Genomic DNA, 25,098 nt, shown 5'->3' on the forward strand with positions numbered 1-25,098 from the left:
TGAGATTTTTGTTTTGAATTGAAAATATCGAAAACGAAATTTTATTGTTTTCATTTTCTGCCTATTTTCATTTTTATTGAAAATATTTTCAAAAATCTAATCAAACACATTTTCATTATCATTAATGAAAATAGAAAACAGTTAAATCAAACACATCATTGTTTAGTTTGTATTTTTATTTTCTGTTTTCATTTTCTGAAAATTATTTTCATTTTTAAAAAGTTAGAATTTTGAAAATGTTTGGTTTGACTACTTGTTTTCTGTTTTTAAGAAATAAAAATAAAATGAGGTTCCTGGTTTTAATGAAAATATTGAAAATAATAAAATTATTTTAATCAAAATGAGATTCCTGATTTGAAATCAAAAATACTGAAAATAAAATTTTATTTTTTTTTAATTTTTTTGATTTAAACACTTATTTTTATGATATTTTTTTATTTTAAGTGAAAATAAAAACATAAAATAATCAAATTAAACAACCTCTAAAAGCACCGAACTGTAGGCGTAGTGTGGTAATTTAATTTTTTTTTCCTGGAGATGGGTGGGGATTTTTAGTTATAATTTCAATTTTTTTCTTCTTAAATCTCCATAATGATGCTGTTTTTTTTCTTTGTAAATCAAACAATGTGATAATCAACTTTTTTATTTCTGAATCGAGTTTTAACTAAAAATTAGAAACAATCAAATATCCATCGTCGTCTCCACCCCACGGCTCTATTTTTCCCCCACCGGTGTTTATATTTCTTTTTCCACATTTAGACTTCGTTTCTTCTCTCTAATCTCAACATTTCCATTTTCCACCCTTTTATTGGGAGTTTCATACCAGAATTGCATTACTGCATTGTCAATATGCTAACAAATGTTCACAAAAGGTTGATCACTTGCATTACTTATATTCTATACTCGTTGCTATGAAAAAAAGAGTCTATACTCGCATGGCTATTGGTTGCTGTTTAGTTCATGTATATCCGCAGGTTTGCTGGAGATGGAATTATTGAAATTACAATAATTTAATTCAGTTTTTAAATAAAACTTGGTTTTATTGTTGATTAAAACTTGATTTTATTTTTAATTGAAACTTGATTTTATTTTGCTATTATCGCATTTGTTGTTCAAATTATTGTATCAATGACATGTGTATAATACACAAACTAAACTACAACTCTTCTGAAACAATAAACGTGTTCACATTCTCTCAATTAAGTTTTAACCTCTTCCAAATGTAACTGCATATCATAATAGACTCGACCTTTCTATCTTCTATTCAAATTCCTTTTTCTCTGTAAATTGTGCACTCGCTACTTTCTCTTATAAACTTGCATAACAAATTAATTATCTTACACTTTTAAGAAATAAAATCAGTGATAAAAAATTAAATTTGACAGTTGCAAGAGAAATAAAAAAAATGAGCATGTTTGTAATGCTTGTGTTTTCTCTTTTTTTTTTAAATTTATTTTTACTGATTTTTGTTTCTCTAGTATATTGAGAGGATTTTAATGAAGTGCAATCTATAAAAATCCTTAATCTTGCTTATCTTTTTTTTTTTTTAATTTTGGTTTAAGTGAATTCTAAATCTAACATATTCACTCAAAGTATCATATAAAATAATTTAATTAATTAAAATGTAAAAATAAAAGAAATACATGTATGTAATATTAAAGATTGAACAAATTTATGATTTTTTAAAAATAAGAATACCAAAATTGGTAAAAAATAAATAAATAAGGACATACAACTACGAATAAGAAATTAAAGAAAATTTCTTGATAAATATTTAACCAATGTCTTATAAAATTAAAACAAATATTAACAAGCGTTCTTAAGACACTTATTAATGAATGAAGTATAAGAGAATTTTTTATTAGAATGTTAAAATAATATGTTCCCTTATAATTTTGAAATACACTTTCATATAATTTATATATTATATAAACCATCAGCATCGTGACACATATTGGTTTAATTAGGTCCCACACAAAATCGTAAAAAAAATTAAAAAAATAAATGAATCAAATCAAAAATTTAATTAATGTTATCAACAATCAATAAATTATGACTATCATTTAATTTTTCATTTTCTAATTCTCCAAATTTTATTGTACACTTTATTTTATCATCCATTCATTCTTTAATTCGTCCTTGATCTCATACATTTAATTGTGATACAAGGTTATTTACTTATTTATAATATTATTAAAATCTTTCATGTTTTAATTTCTTAATCAATGTTATTATAAGAAAACTAATTAACAACATACTAAAATTATAGGTTTTTTTAGAGTGACAACTCAACTCAATTCATTAACATTAGCTAGATACTAAAATTAGAGCTTACTCTACATTGTATCCTACTATCTTTTTTTATCATACCATCATATTCTATTTTATCTTATTGGCCGTACTAATAAATATCCCCTTGTTTTCTTCATCTGGTTTTTTCACAATGAAGACCTGAGCAAAGTAAAGATAAAATAAAATAAAAAATAAAAAATAAAAAAATAAAAGGAGTTAGATGAGGGCAAAACGAGCAAAGCAAAAATCTGATCCCTAATCTCTGTTTTTGCTCTGGACTCTCCCAATACCCACCCAATTGAAAAATTGAAATCCCCTTTTTTGCGTTAGACGAAGGAAACGTATTAACCCAAACCCTAGAACCACCACCAGATCAAAACCAACGCGATTGCGTGATCAAAAGGTCTGTGTTCTCTCTCGATCCTTGCGAAACCCGCTTTTTCGCTCACCCTTTCTTCATCTTCCTCCATTTGTCGTACGTGCGCATCGTGAATTTTCTTATTTATTTATTTATCCATTGATCAATCAGAACAAAGGGTGAGTGAATAGTATACCGAATATAGGGGAGTTTGCAATAATGTGCGAAAAGGTGGTGCGATTAATTTATAGGTAGATTGTTGTTCCGTTTACGATTCTGCTCGTCTTTTTCTGTGTTTCGTTAGAAGGTCTTAATGTTAAGTGGCAGTTATGTATTGTGCTTGCATTCCAAAAGAGGCGGGCTGAAAGGTTAAGGAAGTAAATAGTAATGTTACAATTGCATTTATGTCATTTATGACCCGAAGCTCTAATTCTATTATATGCAACAGTATCATTTTTATCAGTTTATTATAGCATAGAGGCAAAGTTATCCCTTTTCCATCAAATGGGGTTCAATTGTTGAGCTCCAAATTCATCGTCTGATATTCCTATTGGTCTATTGTTATGTGTTGGTTATTATGATATAAATTGTCCATGTTTCTGTTTTTGTTGGTACGTGGACGCCTAAATGTCATGGAGCATAGTTGATGTGTTTCTCTAATATGTGCTGATATTTGTCATTAACTATGAAATATTGAAATGTAACAATTACTGATTACTGGTTACTGATGCATGTGTATGATGTGTTGCTAATAAAAAACATCAATTTTGTAGCAACTCTACCTGAGCTAGCAAGAGGAGTGGAAGGAGTATCTTAGATCCATTGCCACAACTGCCACACCAAGGTAATCTGAACAGTGAAACATTTGTTATATTCAATCCCCCTTTTTCTGTTAGGCTTGCTACAGTGAAGGGAATTAGAAGTTTCTAATCTTATTGATCAATGTTGTTAAAATTGAGATCTTACATGGGATCTGGAGGGGATGAGAGATCATAAATCTAAGGATCATAACAAGGATAGTAAGTTTATCCCAAAAGATGCAAAATTTATACATAAAGATCCAGATGCGATAAAAATGACATGATTAAGGAAAATATCTTGTAAAGTAAATTAAACTTATACTGAAGATTTATATTCATAGATTCATAAGTCATAACTAACAGTAGTTCCAAAAGAACTCATAATAAATTACATAGAACACAAAAACATAATTAACTCATAATTAGCCAGCCTAAATGTCTAGAACAAATCGTGCAAGCGTTTCATATTAAGGCAGGACACACAACTGCACAAGTCAACAATAAAATAAGAGTTTCAGATTTAAGAAGTGTAGGAGAATTGAAGAACAGAGACTAGAATGCAAGGCAGTAGAAAACAGAGACTGAAAAAAACATGATTGAGGTGAAGTGGACTCAAGAACAGAGGCACAACAAGAGAAGAACAAAATGTACCTGTGATTGAGGTCCAAGTTCAGACAAAGAAAAAACCCTAGATAAAGAATTGGACATGAAGAAGCACAAAGAAGAAAACCCTAGATGAAGGAAAACTGTGGGAGAGTGATCATAAACAGAAGCCATCATTTTTTTTATGACCTGGATCGTGTAAAAACATACGGGTTTCAAACTGAAACCTGAGTACCTGACCCAAAGTCCTGTTTGTGGATGATCAACATGGAATTTGAAACACAACATTTCATGATGAAGATTGCAAGTTAGTGCAATCTAGAGCGTGCTTCAATCCTGCTTCAGATTCACCACAATTTTGAGGTGAAAAATCACAAGATTGTGCAATCCTGTGATCATCCTCGCAATTTTCACACCATTGTTAGTAAGTAGTGGTAGTATAAGGTAGAAGATTATTTTATATTTAATATTTTCTCTGTATGTTTGCTCCGCTGGTTCTTTACAACTATGTATTTTTAATTATGAGTTATAAATTGAATTCTTATTATGCCATACTAATATGTTGGAACTTTGAAAGAAACGAAATTTGGCTTATTTACTCTCATCAAATAGTTTGGTTCTGTTGCATCTCAAGCTGATAGCTGTTTCATATGATTCAAATGCTTACATTTTTTACTTTTATTTGTTGTTTTTTTTTTTATATATATATGTACCACTTTAGAACTTTCACATTACTTTGTGTATTTTTAATTTGGTTGAGTCCTCTTTTGGTGCCCCAGAATTTTCTATTGGGAAAGGTTCATGGTCTTCTCAACTGTCTTTCTCCATGAAGATGACACCTTTTTTTCTAGAAAAAGGCCAAGAGTGTCAGATCTTGGACATCAAGATATAGATTTACATGCAGATGCAGGAAGTTCCAGTGATATTTCCTTGTTCTCGCATCAAGATATAGAAAGGTCTTCAATTTTTGTAGGCATTATTACATGATATTTTGAGTTGTTCGTTCTGTCATGTTGACATTTATCTGGTTGAATGAGTTAATCAAAACTGTTGCCATTCATAACTTGTTAAATATGCTTTGTCGTTCACATCACTGGAAAGCATGAAAGACATTGGTTGCATCTCTTCTAATAAATTATTTTATATTTTAAAAACATGAAAGACGCAGAAAGATGATGACAATTGGATGGGAATTAAATCAATATTAAAGATATAGCATTTCCATATGATAATAAAACTGCTACTGAATTAATGCCCTTTTTTATTCTTGAGATATTAACCTGTGAAAAACCTTACCTCCCATTCTTTTCGTATGAAATTCTCTTATTTGCTTGAATGTTTCGGTAGGTGCAGGGGTACTGGTGATGTTCCCTCTTCCAGCAATACTGATGATAAAGTTGATCCAGATTCTGGAGTGGAGATGAGCTGCCCGTCAAATGTTAAGAGTGGCTATGTCCCTGTGTGTTCTACCACAGGGCATATTTCACACATGGACCAGAGTTTCTGTGGCTATGTGCAACAACCTGCTTTTGTGAGTGGATGGATGTATGTTAATGAAAATGGGCAAATGTGTGGTCCCTATATTAAGGAACAGTTATATGAGGGCCTAACTACTGGTTTCTTGCCATCTGAGCTTCCTGTGTATCCAGTGATTAATGGCACACTAATGAGCCCTGTACCACTGAATTACTTCAAGCAGTTCCCTGATCATGTTTCCACTGGGTTTGCATATCTGAGTATGGGTTTCTCAGGCACAAGGGTGCCAACAATGGCAGCATATGAGCAAGATAGGTCTTTTGAGCATGCTGCTCCTCTGGCTGTTAATCCTGATTCACAGCCAGTTTCACAGTCACACGTCAATTACTGCATTAAGGAATCCAATCACGTAAATTCAAACTCAGAGGCATTCAAAAGTTTAATATCTTGTCAGATGGTAGTGCAATATCTGCTCTTTGTTTTGTCATGTAGAAGTCAGTTTGACATACAATGACAGTGTGTCTTATTGCTTGTTTCAGTTAGGTGTAGAATGCTGTTGGCTTTATGAGGATGAGAAGGGTATGAAACATGGGCCTCATTCTATTAACGAATTGATTTCCTGGAACCGTCATGGATATCTGAAAGATTCAACAGTGGTAAGATGCAAATATTTTTTCAATGAAATGATATTGTAGGCTGCAGATCTGTTGCTATAAATGAATGAATGATTATCCCATTGTTTGACATCATTTAATCTTTCCTTTCTTTCAAGCCTAAAATACAATTTTCGTTCTGAAACTTTGGATATATGCTAATCCTTTTCTATACTCTAATGTCAATCATTTACAACATATATAAATAGGAAGAGAAGAATAAAAGCCCAATCCTAAAAATACATAATATTAAGGAACAATTTATTCTCCCCTTATTTCTAGAGATTCTGATTTCCTATCATAAAATGAATTTAACACTGTAATCTAAACTTTCCTAATTTACTGACAGCATTCTCAAACTTAAATGGGAATTGCTGGCTAATGCAGAAGTATAGGGATGTGCCAATTGGAAAATTGTAGACATAATCAACAAATTTTTTGTTTCCATCTCAGTACTTTCCCTTATGATTCTTTAATGATTCCTTTTAAAATGATTTAGGGTCCCTAAAGCCCAAATCAAATACACAAGTTACGAGGATATCTTCTGGATTTATATGATTAGAATATTATAAGATTGGAGTATTTGTTTGTTAGTATGATATTGAGTTTCTTTGAAATTTTGTTTTATTTTGTTTTGATGTTGTGAACAAATGAATCGATCAAAAGCAGGAGAAAAGAGAACCAAAGTAAGTTGATAATAATGATCAGGATAGTGGTTGAGATTCATGGTCCTCATGGAGTTGTGACAATAATAGTTTTAATGCTGATAAAACCACATCGCATTTTGGTTCATTGCCTTTATATTGCTGGGTAGATTATCTATGGGGATGGTATTTCTTTTCACATATGATCTGGGCTATGGTCTTGTGAACCTAGCTCATCCGGTTGGGACATTTACCGACAAGTTCTCATTGGGATGCTGATGGAACATCCTTTCCCCTCTCCCCTCTCCCCAAGCTTTGCGAGTTTGGTGTCTTGCCCTCTCATAGGCTCTGTTATGGTCTAGAAACCACCCCCTCCCCAAAATAAATGTGGGTAATGATGAGGCTTCACTTTAACATGAAAAACAAACAAACCAGATTACGTGATATAAGATACTTTTGAAATTAAGATTTAGTCTGTGTAGCTTCCCTCAAGCATTTTGGCTGAAAATGTTGCAGGTATCCAACACCAGTGACAACTGCTCCCCCCTTTCTCCAGGTCATTGGCATTATCCTTTCTCTCGCCAGATAAGATCTCTTGTCCAACTAAGCCCTCTACTTCAATCTTCAATCAATGGTAGATGGTATACAAGTCCTCTTCGCTGCCACCAGTGAATTTTTTATGATCCGAACACATAATGCGTTGGCTTGTTTTTCTTTCTCTTGATTTGTTCCGGCGACTTGCTCCTCCAGCAGCAGCATTGGCTAGTGATGATGAAAAGATTGAATTGTTGCAACAATTCTCTCTATCTCTTGCTCATTTGCTGTTTGTCTGGGTCTGGGGAAAGGAAACTGTGGTGGTGACAACGAGAGGGAAGGAGATGATGTTGGAGAGGACCGATAAATAAAAATATTATCTTAAGGAACATTAAGTTGCATATTAACAAAATATGGCTTATTCTTGTTGCATTGGTGGAGAGGGAAAATCTTCCCCACCATAAAAGGCACCATTAAACCCATTGATAATCTCAATTCCAATGCTTCTTGTTCTTGACTCTTGAAACTTCACCGAACTCATAACCTGGTTAATGTGTTAAATCTTACTTTTCTTTGGGTAGTTTCCAACCATTTGTTATTGTTGTTCTCTCTATTTCCTCTCTCATGTGTGATTCCATTATCAGTGCTTAAATAGAATTTCCTGCTCTTTGCTTTCTTCTTACAGTGTTGCGAGTTCTAGCCTTGTTCTGTGGACTCTAATTCTGCCCTTGCTTTCTCTAGAAAAAGTAATGTTATTCTGACACTCACTTTTGTGACTGATTTATGTTAATTTACAGATCTCTCATTCTGACAATAAGTACGACACCTTTGTGCTATTGTCTGCTGTAAATGCATTAAAAGGAGATATCTCTGGAACCATTTGTAGATCAGGTTCCCCAAGTAACGAGGTTGGTGATATGGTAAACTTAATTGGTGAAATATCTGAGGACATTTCTTCCCAATTGCACATGGGTATCATGAAAGCTGCTCGCAGAGTTGTGCTAGATGGAATTATTGGTGATATCATTGCAGAATTTGTTACGGAAAAGAAACGTACGAGGCATAAGCTTGAATCAGCTGATTGTACTCCTGGAAACAATATGGTGATGTTTAATTGCTTTGCAAGTACTATTGTTGAAAGCTTGAGATTGTGTGCATCTTACTAAGCTGTTGAATATTTGCTTTAACAGTCTAAGTTTTCTGCCGAGATTAGTAGAGGTTCTGCTATTTCCAGTGATCCTGCATCTTCCCACACTTTGGACGATCAGACTTGTCATGAAAGTTCCAGACTGCCCCCTGCCATCATTAAATCAGTTGGAAGCATTGAAAATTTTTGGTGGTCATATGCTGTTGTTCGCAAGGTACTTCTTGATTATTCCATGCAAGTCATGTGGAATGCAGTGTTTTTTGACACACTAGCAGAATACTTATCTTCCTGGAGGAAAAAGAAGCTTTGGTCTCATCGTAAGCCTCAACCTTCTGCTAATGAATGTGAAGATCATACTGAAAAGATTGAATCAGAAGCTGTGAGTACTGACTACTGTGTAGCTTGCTTGCTTGAGTTTTTTGCTTAAATTGTACACCTATAATGATCATGCAATTATCCTACAGTTGGTTATCAATCCAGATACTTCTGAAAGCAATGTTGATGGCTATAATCAGTTTGGAGTACTGGCAACAGAAAAAAATTGTCCCCAGTTATTTTCATCTTCCAGTAGCCTCAAAGGTGGAAACTTACTAGAAGGTCAAAAAGTTTCATGCCTTTATGATAACTCTAGAGATTTGACTTGTATTCTTGAAAGTGTGGAGAATGAGCTTCACTTCTCTTCAAAGGTGTCTTTAGCTGATTACATTCAAAGTTTTATTGAAAAGGAAGTGAACAAATTAATTCCTTTCCCAGAAGAAAACAAATTTAATGAGGTAACTTAATTATAAGTGTTCTTATTCATTTGTTGTACCAGACACTGCTAATATTGAAGAATCCTTTAATTGTTGCAGGTTGCTGTTGGAGACACTCGTTTTTCAGAGAAACTTGCAGATAAAACGTCTGTGAAGGAAATTCTAAATGACAAGTCTGTGGATCCTGCAAAGGCTGGAAATTCTTTTGGCGAGTCTGCGTCTGGAAACCATATGTCTGACGTATTTTCGAAAGCATTTAAGGAGTTGTGTGGATATGTAGATGATGTGGTTGAAGAGGAGATTGATGACCTACCACCTGGGCTTGAGAAATCTCAAACAGTTGCCCTTCACTACAATTCCAAATTTCGACCTTCAAGGTCGGCTGAATGTAATCCTAAGATAACAGAATATGTTGCTACAGCACTGTGCCGACAGAAACTGCATGATGAAGTTCTGGAAAAGTGGAGGTCGTTGTTTCTTGATTCTGTGCCCAAGCAAGTTTTTATATCATCAAGCACCATAAAGAAACATTTCAAGTCTGATGGTCATAAGGTAAGAATTTTATTAATCCAAATATTCAATATTTATGAGAACTTAAAATACTGCATTTCACCTCGATTTCTCTGACTACCTGTCTTGTTTAGTTTTATTTTGTCTTATTATTGTAAATTTATTGTTTTCTTTTATAATTCTTTAGAAAAGAAAAACGGTCAATGCAAGCAAGGAACATTTGAATAGTGCTACTTCTGGACTGGGAAGAGTGAAGGAAGGAGCAAAGAGTTCTTCTGAAGTTCCTCCGGTGATTGGAAAGTATACCTATTGCCGCAAGAAACTGTCAAGGAAGGAGTTAATTTCCTCAAAATCTGTAGCAGAAAATGATTCTAGGCCAGGTAAGCAGCCTGTGGCCAAGTTGAGGAAACATTTTTCTGGAGATGTTGGTGAGGCTGCAGAGGTTAAAATAGCTTCTGTTATACATGGAAAGACAAAGATGATTAAAGGGAAGAAGGATACAACTTCTAAGGGCAAATCTTCTGTCAGTGTCAATAGTAGCTCACACAATGATCAATTATCTTTAAAGAATAAAGCTGGTCAAAAAGTGTTGAAGTTTTCGGGTGAAGTTCAAAGTATTTTTCCTAGTTAATTTGTTGACTCTGATTTCATAATTATTACTTTGTGTAATAATAATAGCTGTCCACTTTTCCTTTTTCAGATGATGTTAAAGATTTTGTAAAATCCAATGTAAAGAAGCTTTCAGCATCAACTGATAATAGCGTTGTCATGAAGAAGATTGTCAAAAGTGATGGCACTGTTAAAGAGAAGGTCACAAGTCATTGCTCCAGACAGATACAAAATGGTAGGTTAATGATATATTCTCACTGGAGTCTTGTATTTTTCTCTGCTTCTTGTTCCTTGTTGAATCTTATCTGACTGTTGTAGGATGTCTTTATTCAATGTTCAGTCTTCACACACACAACAAAAACAAAAGCCTTATATAACTAGGTGAGGTGGCTACATAGATCACATGATGCCATTCGGCTTGGTTAAACCAAATCTTCCGAGATATTTACCATGAGATCCCTCTAAACAGTTTTCTCCAATGATCTTGGTCTCCTCCAATGTTCTTTGTGGTAGTTAGTAATGTATGATTCGTGATACAAGTCATGAAGCTGGCGATATAAATCGTTGAACGAATTGTTTTTGTGCCTGTATCACACCATGAATCGGACCTGAATCGAAAGAATCGCGATCTGGAGAAGAATCGCATGATTCTTGCATAAGTTTTGTTAGGTCCCAGAAGGAGTCGCAACACCCTGTTGCTCCTCCAAGGGCCATCGCACCTGGCTGGAGTGGTGCTTTTCGATGCCAAAATCGAAGGCCGGAGCGGGCTAATCACATCGCACTGCAACTGTTCCACACTTCCGCTCATGGCTGCGCTTTTGTCTAGCGGGTCAGAGAAAATAAATGACCCGGTTCACAACCCTATTGGGCCTAACCCTATTATGTTTTTTTATAATTTTTTTATTTACTAAGTAAAGTAACTCTGGAGTCTGGACTGTGTTTTTTTAGTTGCAATGTAGGCCTATTTCGACTTTGGCTCTGGGCACTCAATTTTAACCTTTAATGTTATATTTATTGTATTTTGTCAAATAAGAAAGTATTTAACTGATATGATAATGCTTTTTATTTCAGTTATTGTTTAATATCTTTTTATCATAAAATCTTTATGTTTTTCAACTACGAATATTTAATTAATATATTAATTTATAAGAGATTTAATAGCTGAGTATTTATTATAAATTTTAATATATAATAATTTTAATAGTAAAATATTTATTATAAATTTAATATTATTCTATTATAATAAATTTTAGCTGAACTCATGCATTTGATGATCTTAAGAGTTATTTTTTTAGTTATTAAGCTAGAATATGTCTTTGCTAGTTTGCATATGCTATGTTTTACAATTAAATAATAATAATAGTAATGATAAACTGAATAAAGTATAATATATGTAATATAATAAGCTAATGAATATACTTTATGGGTTGCCTTTTTCTGTTAACAGCAACAATGAAAGTATCAAAATCAAAAAGGAAACATCAAATGGATGGTACAGCATCTTCACATCCTACAAAGGTTTTGAAAATTTCAAATGGTGGTGCTTATCTGGGAGCCAGTAAACAAGTTACTGTGGCAAGTAGGAAGTCTGCTAAATCCAAGCCACTGAATTTGTGTCCTAGATCTGATGGATGTGCCAGGACTTCTATTGATGGCTGGGAATGGCATAAATGGTCCCGAAGTGCCAGTCCTGCATATAAAGCACGTGTTAGGGGTCTTCCATGTGTACAGAACAAGTGCATAGATTCTGAAAATAATTTATCTCAGTTGTCAAATGGCAAGGGTCTTTCTGCAAGAACAAATAGGGTGAAATTGCGTAACCTTCTTGCTGCTGCAGAGGGTGCAGATCTTCTGAAAGTGCCTCAATTGAAGGTGATTGAAGAAAGTATTTTTGGTCATTTTTATTTAGAGCATATGGATGCATCAGACTTCAACTATTTATTTTGCATTTTTCAGGCACGGAAGAAGCATTTGCGTTTTCAAAGGAGCAAGATCCATGATTGGGGTCTTCTTGCCTTGGAGCCAATTGAGGCAGAGGATTTTGTGATTGAATATATTGGAGAACTGATTCGTCCTCGGGTAAAAAAAATATTGTTACAAAGATTCATATTTTAAGGTCATATTGTCAGTTGATTTTACAAAGTGAATTTAGAATTATATATAGTGAATGTAACAATATGGATAAAGTCAATCAAATTATGCAGGTTTCTCTTTAGCGGTTCCATATCTCTTATAAATAATTTGATGTTGAGGAATATGGGCTCTACTTTTTGCATGTCTAATTGCATTAGAGTGAGTGAGCACATATAATCTGGGGGCAGGGTTTCTTACAAGCTTCTTATCTAGTGGCTGCTTTGTTAAAGAGTGAATACACTATGAGGTTGTTGAGGAGATATAAGGGGAGTTGGTTGGTCAAGGGAGAAGGGAAGACGGGAAAGGTCGTGGGTTTGATCCCCTCTGCTAACAAAAATTAACATTCTAACAAACTGACATTAGCCGATAAAAAGAAAACTATGAGGCTATTGATTACTGTCAATAAGAAGGTTATACAGTATTGTTGAAGAGATCTTTCCTCGTTGCATATGCATGCTAATGCTTTACTGATTTAGTTGATGTCATGGTAACTCAAATTGCATAAATTGCAATTTAATGCGAGTCTTCACCCAATTGATACAATTTACATGGAGTTGTTTAATAACTGGAATCCCACATTGAATTGCCAGATGGATGGAGAAATTGGTTGAATGTTGTTTCTGTTGTGATTCTGGCAATAAGGTATAGAGGGATAGCAAGACAAACTGCTACTGTGGGGTGACGAACCAAGGATCAGATAGAGGGGTGCGTCCAGAATGCTTCTTGTTGATAAATTTTTTAGATGGTAGATGGAGCCGTCACTCCCTGTCTAGATTGATACATACAGTGAACCAGTGATCAGGGAACTGGTGAATGGATAATCCAGTGAAGGGATGAGTGTCTGGTTGTTGGATGGTGTGTGTGGGGGGGATGTGTGTGAGGTGAAATGCACATCAGATTTGTGCACCTTGAGATGTACAGGGGCAGAGGAAAGGAACAGAAGAGGTGGCTGAACAAAAGGGTTTTTTTTTTTTTTTTATAGTTAGGTTTAGAAAATTAGAGAGAGAAGAGCTTGGAGAAATGTAATAATTATTTTGCTTTAAAATGAGGAAATAATTTATTTTTAATTTTTGGAGCTTTATTATTTAAAAACAAATTTGTATTTTTTGAATAGTTGATCATGAATCTTAATTGGTCTTGTGATTTGCGTTTCAATTCTTGATTTGACTACCATGCCATGGTCAACATTGTATTTTGAATATTGTTTTTTTTTTTGGTTCAATTAACTGGTATTATTGTTTCTCACAGATATCTGATATACGTGAACGTCAGTATGAGAAGATGGGAATTGGAAGCAGTTACCTTTTTAGACTTGATGATGGTTATGTGGTTAGTATATATTGCTGTAATATTTAAATTTTAGATTTTGGATGTTTCATTTATCTTGCTTCTCTAAGGTAATTATGGAGTCATTGTGTCAGATGAATCTTATATTTTATTCTCCCTATCCACCCTATGTTGGTATTGATTCTATTTGAAATGTAATGAAGTTTATGGACCAAGGAGTAGCCATAGTTAAACCTTGTGGATTTTGTTGTGTTTTGAAATTTTGTTTTCTAAAGTTGACGAGGATTCATGCTGACCTAGAAAATGGTTGACTCTGTGCAACTTGGGTTTGAACTTTGAATATAATAATTTGGTAAAGCCAATATTTCTACAAAGGGGCTAGTGGATGGTTAACTAAATAGATAGTTGTGGTTTTCTTAATCTGATCATTGCGTGATTCATCAAGACATTATCACTACTTGACTTTGAGAACTAAAATTCCCTGTTATAGTACGTGTGGCTTATTTGGCTCACACAGGCTCTTTTTGTAAGGCAATCTAGAGTTCCAGACACATGATAACTGTCGGATGACTGGTTAGACCACTAGATAAGCTTAAATAAGACCTAATATACAAAAATCTTATCCAAATGAAGTGTTAAATTACATGTAATTTTGCATGTCTGCTAATTAATATTCTCTAGATAAAGTGTATATTGATAAATTCGAATCCTACATTTGCTTTTCTTGTCTGAGTATATGTAGGTTGATGCTACCAAGAGAGGTGGGATTGCAAGATTTGTTAACCACTCTTGTGAGGTACTTGTGTACTTTTAAATGCATTTTTTTTGTATCCATACATTTAAAGAAGTATTTGGGACATATGCATGTGTCACTTCTATTCTTGATTTCACGTTCTTCCTGATTTGAACTGGAGTTTTTGGCAGCCCAACTGCTATACAAAGGTTATATCTGTTGAGGGTCAAAAGAAGATTTTCATATATGCGAAACGGCATATAGCTGCTGGTGAAGAAATTACATACAATTATAAGTTCCCCTTGGAGGAGAAAAAGATTCCCTGTAACTGTGGCTCCAGAAAGTAAGATAGTTATGCTTCAATTTCATAGCATATCTTTATTGTTTTCTTGCTATCATGGCTAGATATTTTAATTACCTTACTTTATTGAAACAATGCTATGTATACTTTGATGCATGTACACTCTCCTAAATGTTGCCATTTATATGTGCTACGTACACACCTGGTACAATACTTGTTGCATACACATGGATGTGTCCCTAAAATATTTGTTTATCGTCAAACACGTTTTGGTATACATTCAAGCATTGGAATGGGTTACTACTTAATATCACTCAAGTTCAAGCCAGATGGAAACACCAACCTTTTCTATTTAATTGTTTAATTTGCTACCAAATGAAACTAACAGTCACTAAATACTGTGCCCACTTTAGGCATTTTTTCCTTGATATGCTTGATGGAGTTTTGTTGACATCTTGGAATCAGAAAATTAGGAAAAGTATTTTTGAATATAGATATATGTGGGTTCATTTGATCTTTTATTTTTTTTATAGAGAACAATGATGGGGCAACGGCTAGAGTGCAAAAGTCATGAAGGGATATCAAATAATTTGCTTAGAAACTATACATTTGCATTACCTTTAGATTGAGTTCATTGCTTTCAAATTTTACTTAGTGTTGAAAATACTTATTGGGGAAGCTAGCCATTGTAGCTGGAGGGCCCGAGACCTCGTATATAAATTTCAGTGTGGGAGTCACATACTCCTAAGACAATGCATTTTTTTGTTGATGGTATAATCCTAGTTGATGAATCTTGAGGAATAAATAATAAATTTCGGTTGTGGAGGAGAAACAAAAGATTCGGTGGTGGATTGATGGTACCACTACCAAAATCCGAAACCTCCATTGTTGCTGTCCCACTCAGTCTTTGACTCTCCCCTCATGTCAAACATATGGCTTCCCTCAATTTTCGTATCCTCTTTGCAACCCAAAAATAAACCCATCTTTGTGTCATCTCTGCTATTGCAATTTTTTTATCTCAAGAACTTCATTTTCGTCTGTTTTATTATTCTCTGTCCAAAATGCTGTTAGGTTGCTTTTGTTGGGTTTCTCCCAATTTTGTAGCTTTCTTGTTTTCGTTTCTTGCCCATGTACCATTAGTCTCCAAAGTTTCGTCTCCTGTTACGTTTTGTTGCTGCCTTCTGTCATCAACTTCTGCTCTATGATCATTGGTTCTTGGCTCTCATCCTGAACCACATATCTGCATTTGTTTTCTGGGTTTTGAATGTTGAAGATAAATTTTAAGCTCTTGTTGGAACAGCTTGATCACAGCCTTCTCAAAGTAAAAAAAATGTAGCATTTTGGTTTCTCTTCTTCCAAGAAGACAATCAACTACTGACTCCTCTCAATGGCATCCAAACCCATGATAGGTTCTCCTCCTTAAGAACTCTAAGGCCCTTAAAATACTGATTTAAATCGATCAGTCATCAGTAGGTGTTGTCTGTCCCATTACCCATCAAATTTTGGAATCATTTTCACACCCCATAGCTTTGATATTGTTTGACAAGAACCTTGGGAGAACCACATGACAAAAGCATTGTTGTTGTTGTTGGAGAGCCTAAGACCTTATAAACCCCACACAAGAATCCCATACTTCCAGTGTGGGGCTTGGATCCGAATATGTCACCAAGCTCTGCAACCATGAAGCCCATGTAGGCTGGTTGTACACTAGCCTTTGACTAGTCCCGATCAAACACTGCCATGCCGATGTCACCACTAGTACCACTTGTTTGCAACTGAGACATGGTGGACGGCGTTGATACCAATTGATAGAGACCTAGTATCCTTTTAGAAAGAATAAGAGATTTCTAACTAGCCGAACTTCGAAGGTCTGGACCTTCTAATGCCCAAAGGTTCACAATTCTCTCACAAATGACAAGATGTTCTCTCCAACTAACTAACTCTAATTATTCTATTATCTAATGGGTACCTGACCTATCATAACTAATTGCTAATGGGGTTACCCTACAAAAATCATCTAGAAAGAGAAAGACCATGATCTGAATGAATTTTCTGAAAAATTGGTTTTTGATGATGAAGCACAATGGTGTTATTTAATCCATGTAACTGACCCTACCTCATGGGATAGGGCTTGATTGTTTTATAATGTTAGTTTATTTGATAGAATTTTGAACTAGATAAGTATTCTTTCAGAACTTCTAGGGCATAAATGAAGGTGGAATGCCTTTTGGTTCTCCTGGCTAATGGTCGAGATATGCTCGTATTATAACATAATATGTACTTATCATGCAGGTGTCGTGGATCATTGAATTAGGCTTTGATTGGGTTTCTGATGCTGGTATGCACTTTCTGCTGAAGGCAAATTTTGTTGTTTACAGCCTCACGCCAACTTGCTTAACGTTTTTGTAGGTTGTTCTTTTCAAGGTCCACTTGTTAAATTGTTGAGTGGGCAGAATTTTTTCCATAGGTATGCATTTAATCATGGTATCCAATCACAGTTCACATCATTATGCTTTTCTGCTGGCTATGCATTTGCCCATGTGTGCAAATGTTGACTTTTTTTTTTGTTAACTGATTAGTTGAATGGCGATTGTATTAATCTCTTCTCCCCTTTTGTAAACTGATTAGTTGAATGGAGTAAATATGGATAGTTAATCATTTCATTTCAGAAGCTTTTGCCCTCCTTCCCTTTACATGTCCTCATTTTGTAAATTTTTGGTTTAGGGGGTTTATGCACTGATTTGCACTCAACTCTTAAACTTATGAATATGACTTCGATTTATTTAACATAAGTTAATGGGTCTTTTGGAAATGAGCATGCCTTAATTTTGATTGTTTGGTCACTGCAATCGATCAGAAAAAAATCTTTGGCTTTGATTGAAACATTTATTACGTTTTTAATCTTATTGTTGTTTTTGTTGCAGGATTATACTCCTGCCATAATTGTTGGATGTTGCATTCTGAAGACTTGACTCTTATTTTATATTTCACCTTGCATCAAATTGGATGAGTTGCAAGAGTACTTGTTTGTGATCATACCTTGTACGTTTCTACTCTCAAAACAATCTGGTGTTCATGGGGGTTATTATTAGCATGTTATATTATTTTTATATTACTTGATAGTTGATATAGATCTGGGGTGGCTACCTCTGGATTGAGATAGGTGACTGCCAAAGGAATATATAGGGGAATAGTTGTAGAGACAGTTTCCTTTGTATAAAGACTTGATATGTTCATCTATTAATAAATGCGGTGCCTTATACTTATTTGCTGTCTGCTTAATCTGCAATCTGCTCCATTATGAACTTGCATTGCGTTTTTAGCTATCCTATTTCCAGGATTTTCCTATCTACGTGGAGATATCTTCTGGTTGTTGACATATCTTTATGAAAATGTCAGTAATTTTTTTAGGTGTACTCTAAATCTAATATTGTCAAATATTTGTATGAACTAATCTAATTCCAACTGCTAATGAATACAACTTTCCGTTGCATATATCAAAGTATAACATAGCACGCGTTGTATTTTTTACGATGGTAGTGGAGCTCGCATGTCCTGTGGCCATGCCCATAAATGCTATTGCACCATTATAAGTGCATACAGCCACCTATTTTTTTAGTAGGATAACTAAGTATGTGAATGATTTAGCAATAGTTTCAGACATCATGTATATGTGTTTTGCAGTTTCACTTTTTCTAACTATTGTGCATATGATCCATTAAATTAATCATATCTTTGTTCAAAGTTAATTTGATGCATGCCTAGATTGTTGGTTTCCTTGATTGTTGGTTTTCTTTTAGATAAACCAAATGGCGAGATTAAGTATTGCTAGTGAGAAACAAAAACAAGAAATGTAGGCTTATATTTCCGACAATACTCCATCCTTATATACCAAGAGGCTCTTGATCTCTTTAATAATATAAATTAAACAAACACATGCAATCTAGTGCATGTGTTCTGGGTATTGATTTAAGCATTATGGTGTTTCAGGTTATGGATCAGCATCGTTGGTGATTTAGGCTGAACTGGTACTACTGATGATTGCTATACAATTTGGATTGCCTGCTCGTTTGGTGATGAAATAAGTAACTCGTTCATTCTTGTGGACTTTTTTGTGGCAGTTGAGTTTCTTCTCTTAGAAGCTGTAAATAATTCTTTTCGTGTATATATTTTTTGGTAGTGAAGGAATGAATTCGTACAAAAAATGTTTAATTCATTAACGAGTAAAAAACTTTGGAAACAATAGTACAAGCTACTGAAAAACAAAAACAGTGCAAATATCAATTCCCCATTCCTGCTTCCTAATTCTTCATTTATTTGTTACACCCTCGTTTATATAACAAGTATTTGATTCAATTATGAATTATGTAAATAGCTGCGGTTGAATAACTGGCAACTATTTGATGTATCTACATGCCAATAATGACGGTGTTGAAATATCTTTTGACAAGTGGATTGCAAAATTGGTGGACCTTGATATCAAGTTATCAACCTTTTCCAACAGTTAACTATTAAATATTCATGTGCTAGAATTTCTTTAACTGCATGGTGGTGAATTTAAAGCTATTTCCTTTAGTGAGATTAGTTGCGTGTGTCAAGCATAGACTGCTCTTTTAGATCTATGAAATTATGCCTTAAATAAAAATTACTTATGCTTGGTGTCGTTTATCCCATTTATTAACAATGCTAAATATGGCCCAAACTATGAAATTGTTAATATACTAATATTTGAAGTGAAGGGGTTTGTAATTGGGAAGTTCAATTTTACAATTATTAAGGCTGATTGGTTTCGTGTTATTCAGTGAAATATATACTATATAAGTATGGAAAAATTGACGTTTATTTTGTCAATCTAGTAAATAAAAGAAACTGGTTATAGACTACTTGAATATTTTTAAGTCCAGTGTGTCCAATGGTAGAAAACATGGTGTATCAAGATGTGAGAGTATCATTTCCTAGCCTGGGGGGAATTTTGATTAGTGTCTCTTACTAGTGCGTAGAATTTGTTGATGCAAATGCAATTGGTTGCCTTTTATCTTCTATTTATCTTGCTTCCTTCCTTTAATTCCTGTGGTTGCAGGATTAGCTCAAGTAGGAAATACCGTTTTAGTTTGCTGAGTTGGATTGTGCCTACTGGTATGTTTCTCTTTCCGTCCCTTGTTATAGTCGTACCTGGTGAGTTCTTTCTTATTTGTTCTTCTACTGATTTCTACTTCCTTAAACCCTTTGGGAAATAAAGTCAGCAGCAGCCAAAGGTATTTGAGAAGTGAATATTGGGATGCACAAATTAAAAAGGGTTTCGCTTTATTGGTTGAATTGGCTCCTTTTGTGCTCAGGAACGACAACAAAACTATTTTTTCAAGTCATGCTTTTTTCTCCCTTGTCCCAAAGTGTCATTCTAGGTTTTCATACAAACTAAGAAAGGCCGGCAAATAGATGAAAAAAAATATATTTTAATTTATGAAATTAACCTTATTATTAATCTTTTTTGTTGGAAAACGATGCAATACAAAAGCATTTTAAGAATTATTATTAGGGATATAAATAAAAAAGTAATTAATGTGTTATATTAAAAATTTAAAATGATACGTATTTTAAGACATTTTTTTTTGTAATATGACGTTTGTTATGGAACGGAAAGAGTAATTATTTAAATAATTTCACTCATTCCAACAACTACTTTCTATTGAAATTCTAATATTAAAGAAATTCTAATATTAAGTTAAATGGGGAGATTGTACCATTGAGATTTACTCTATTTTTTTTGTCTTTTGTAGAAATTAAAAAATGATAAATTAAGAAACCATTGCTACACAATGCCCACAAAAAAGTGGAGATGAGTTGATAAATTAACATCGTCGGTTGTGAGGAGTTTGCTTAAAGAAAAGTTCACGAATGTGTATATTCCCTTCGGTCTTTTTATAAAAAAAAAAATAAGGTATGACTAACTTTTTACTAATAAAAAAGAATCGGAGATAATATATGATAAGTTGAGATCACATTATTTTTGTACAAAATAACATTCAAAATGTAATCCAGTGATGTGTTTATTACTGGGGCTGTGTTTTTATTATTAGCATTGGCAAATGGTATACTTTAAAAACAACTACCACTGAAATTTGGTAAGAGCCAAGCATGGTATTGGGATTTACTCGGTCGATCTTTCTGCTCATGCTAATTACATGATTTGAGTCAGAATATTATAAATACGTTGAGAATGGTTGTTTGGTTTGGCTTTGAAATGATGAGAACCCAATCGCCAACTTTTAAAAATGATCAAAGGTCTAAATATATACACGCTAGTTTGGTCTAGTTTGAAATTCGTCATCATAGAGCTTGGCTGCACATCTTGGTCCTTGGAATTATGAAAATATCACGCGAACACAAAACTAAACAATATAGTGTGTGTTTGTTTTCACCCTGAACCAGTTCCAAATATACGTTCAAGGAGAAGTAACAATTTGTTGCTTTTCACAAAATGGTACATTGGAACACGTGTCAGCTGATTGAATCGGTGAAACAAACACACCCTTAGTGTTTAGGCATTTGTACCTGCGTTAAACGGGATTGTACACATTCCCAAGTACTAAACGTGGCTACACAAAATTGAAGCTTTTGTGTTGAATGAGATTTCAAAGCTTATTGAAACACCCCTAGTGGTGGCTTATATATCATAAGATTAGGGTTGGATGGACTCATTATTTTGCATTGGGCATGCTCATCAACTTCCAAATGCTTGGTACTCATCTCAGGGCAATCCTCATTCGCATGAAACAGTCACTTCTAGCAATTAACTCCGCCTGTGTCTCATATTGCACAACACAGCCGGTCCCCAGCCCGGACAAAGGAGGAGGGTTGCAATTTCAAGTTTCTGATGAAAATTCAGATTTTTCACTTAACCAATGATCTACCTTTTTAATTATTGAAAATATTTCACATGTTTGATATGTTTCTTATAAATATTTCACTAAATATAGCAAGTATCTATGGCTTAATTTTGCATGGTCAATTTGCTACAAATGATATAAATCAAACGAATTTATACATAATGTGTTGCTTTACTATGATAAACATTTGTTGTGCTAACTTGAAATAGATTTGTAAGTCTACACATGTTGCACACATTATATTTAAGTTAGTGCCATAAGAACTGAATAATCTAATTCTTTTAGTTGTGCTATACAAACACTTCAGCAGCCACACTGACATGTTAGTATCTAAATCTTAACCAAAATCTGTAGTAAGTGTTTCAGAATAGACATGATGTTTGATCCTAAATGTATTGAGCTGCTTTATTTGTCTAAAGGGATTTGCAATTCGCAACCTTTTTTATTCTTCACACCCTCTATTTTTTGAAAAAATAATTCCTACACTACCTTCCACCCTCGGCTCCTCCCACTCTCCAAACACCTCCTTACCTTACCCCCATTGCGTTAACCGCACTTCCTCGTCTTCAAATATATTTGCACTTCTCATCTTCTCAGTTTCTCTCTCACAAACATTTTTCTTATTGGTCTTCTATTGTCTTCTCCGCTTGAGTTTTGCACGTTCATTCCTTTTTCTTTGGTTCTGTTTCGTTCTTTATGTTTTTTTCGCATGTAACCAATTTGTTAGAAACTAGTTTTCATTATTGCATGAGGCACAACAAGATACGTTACAGAGACTAGTTTCCGTTGTGTATTTTGATATAACAGAAACTAGTTTTCATTAAAATGGCAACATGTTAACAAAATACAATTGAAGAATAGAAATGAAGAAGGGGCAGGAATGCGAGAACTCACATGGCGGACGAGAAGGCAGCGGGGGTGGAAATGAAGACAGTGGGGGAGTGGTGGAGGTGAGGGCTGTGTTGAAGGGGAGGGGGTGGTGAAGCAAGGGTAGTTTAGGTGTTATATATGATAAATTTCCAAAAGCTTGGGGTGTGTGGAGAGTAAAAAAGTGCAAACAACAATCCCCTTGTTGCTATGCTAATGCAATACAGCAGTATATTGTAATTTTCATGCTTTACCTGTTTGTGATCACTTTGCATATCATAAGGAAAGTAATTCATTGCTCATTTTTTTTTTCTGATTATGATTTTGGTACGAAATAATTTTCGTCGAAAACGATATTTAATTTTCGTTAGAGACCATAGATATATATAAGATGAGATATTTTTCTCCCAATACGATTTATTCTTTATCCAAAAGCTAATCAGGATTTGAACCCCAATAATATGATAAACAAGAATGTTTATATAAATCCTTTTAACCCAGTATTCCAAACAACATTCTCAATAAGTTGCCCTGCATGACTGCATTATTGACGTGCCATCTAAAAGATACAAATAATTTTCGTTATTACCCATGTAAATGTAAATAGGCTAATATCATGCAAAATATGATTTCAGAGCCCTATTTGGAGAAAATAATGAATTCTGGATATAATGTTTTTTTTTTTTATATAGAACTTTATGATTATGTACAATACTGTTTTCATAGCAACCCTAGAACCCAGGATTAGTTATATAGGTCTATTATGGTATAAGCATGCAGGGAAGTAAGAAACGGTAATTATACAAATTGTCTGCATGGGGAGAACTGTTCTTTCAAATGTCTTTTTAATCTTATTTGTAAAAAATCCGGGCTTCAAATTACCTAAAGAACCATATAATAAACTATAGAACGATCAAGTCTACTCTTACAGTAGTTTGAGTATCTCATTAAGTTTCACTAGTTTTAGCAGCATTATAATTTGACAAGAACCTATTGCCAAAGCCTGGGGAACAGCTCAAACTCCAAACACTCATTGTAGAGTTGTTTTAACTTTTTTTGTTTTGTTTTTCTATGTGATTAAGGTTTTTTGATGTGTGCAAATATCCAAATAAGAGAAACGTTGATAATATACATTTTTTAACATACTAAAATTTACGTAAAACTTGTGTAAATTTTATTTTTTTTACGTAAAACTCATTAAATGGTGTGGACTCCATCTCTTATTTAACGACTCATTTTTTATTTAGTGAGGCTTTGCAAGCTTTACTCAATAGTGTAATAGTCTCACTGTTAAAGAGTGCTATTTGTACCATTCCTCATTCAATGAAACTGACCACATGGTTTTTTTTTTTCTTCCAACTATTAGCTTCCTCCCTAAAGATGAAAACAACTTTTAATCTGGATTGGTAATTTTGAAGAGTTAATTTAATTTTTTTAATCATAGCTAAAACAAGATATAACTGCTTTTTAATTTTGCTCTAAAGATAAATTCTAATGCGATCTTTGACAGAAATTCATGCTGGTCGTGTTGCTATTACTCATATCATTGGAAAAGTATATTAGGTCTTGGTTTTATACAAGAATTTAACTTAACTACATTGATTGTCTTGGACTTTTTTATATTATCATTCAATACCGTCATGTATCATAAAATTGTTTACTTTTTAATAATTACTTTAAAAATCATATTTTTAGTGATTACTAATTGATTAACAAAATAAATATTTTAATATTGACATAACACGTGTTTTGACAAAGTAAAGACATAACAAATTAATTTTAACACATGTATGGCGCACGCGCACACACACGTGTATATATATATATATATATATATCTTACATAATGATTCCTTTAACACATATATGGCATATATAGTTAATTGGAGTTCATTTAAGGCTTAAATATATATTTTTTATTTGCCGACGAAAAAGTGTTTCCTTAAACAATTTCATGTGACTGTGACTCTAGGAATTAGTGGCTCTTACGATATATATATATTTTTGCTTGAATTCACAAACCTGGTCTCGGTATATTATTCTTTCAATGGGTCTCCAAGCTTTTATAAATGCCTAAGAATTGTTGTCCATGGACCATGCGATGTGAGTGATTCTTTCTTAGTTTGACAAGAACAGGGCCATGGATCGAAATTTTCTCCGACAGTGAAGAATAATATGATAATAATTATAATCTGCAATTAAAGACAACTTGTTCATGATTTTTGTTATTTGGTGAATGGAGAAAGAAGATGAATATGATTCTTGATTTTTTTATTGGCTTAAATACATTATATTTTAGACCTTTTGTAATTTAGTATTTCTTTTTTTTACTTTTCATCCTTAAAAAATGATTTTAATCCTTATAAGTTATGTTTTTTTCCTCTTAAAATGATTTAGAATAATAAAATAATATTATCTAAATTATTTTAAGGAAAAAAACAAAACAAATATATTTACAAGGATTAAAAATGAAAAGAAAAAAAATGCTAAATTGTCAAGACTAAAAAAGAATA

At 33.6% G+C, this 25,098-nt stretch overlaps 1 protein-coding gene across 9 annotated transcripts; it reads left to right on the plus strand.

Moving 5' to 3' along the window:
- Positions 1 to 2,509: 2,509 nt before the first annotated feature.
- On the plus strand, positions 2,510 to 20,222 carry LOC114367512 (histone-lysine N-methyltransferase ATXR7-like). Of its 9 annotated transcripts, XM_028324703.1 has the most exons (22): positions 2,510 to 2,695; positions 3,424 to 3,494; positions 4,833 to 5,009; positions 5,401 to 5,986; positions 6,069 to 6,185; positions 8,158 to 8,463; positions 8,551 to 8,886; positions 8,972 to 9,280; positions 9,359 to 9,811; positions 9,957 to 10,383; positions 10,470 to 10,613; positions 11,826 to 12,250; positions 12,335 to 12,457; positions 13,760 to 13,840; positions 14,541 to 14,594; positions 14,723 to 14,874; positions 17,125 to 17,170; positions 17,242 to 17,299; positions 17,757 to 17,874; positions 18,823 to 18,952; positions 19,913 to 19,968; positions 20,072 to 20,222. In XM_028324703.1, the coding sequence occupies exons 3-17, from the start codon at positions 4,855 to 4,857 to the stop codon at positions 17,144 to 17,146; spliced, it is 3,690 nt and encodes a 1,229-aa protein (XP_028180504.1). In that variant the 5' UTR covers positions 2,510 to 2,695; positions 3,424 to 3,494; positions 4,833 to 4,854; the 3' UTR covers positions 17,147 to 17,170; positions 17,242 to 17,299; positions 17,757 to 17,874; positions 18,823 to 18,952; positions 19,913 to 19,968; positions 20,072 to 20,222. The 9 variants fall into 9 exon arrangements, with proteins under 9 accessions (XP_028180504.1, XP_028180503.1, XP_028180502.1 ...); XM_028324702.1 differs by having other exon boundaries at positions 19,913 to 20,222; XM_028324701.1 differs by lacking the exons at positions 19,913 to 19,968; positions 20,072 to 20,222 and having other exon boundaries at positions 18,823 to 19,188.
- The last annotated feature ends 4,876 nt before the right edge of the window (positions 20,223 to 25,098 follow it).

Source organism: Glycine soja, chromosome 9 (assembly GCF_004193775.1).
Source record: "Glycine soja cultivar W05 chromosome 9, ASM419377v2, whole genome shotgun sequence".
Taxonomy (NCBI): Eukaryota; Viridiplantae; Streptophyta; class Magnoliopsida; order Fabales; family Fabaceae; genus Glycine; species Glycine soja.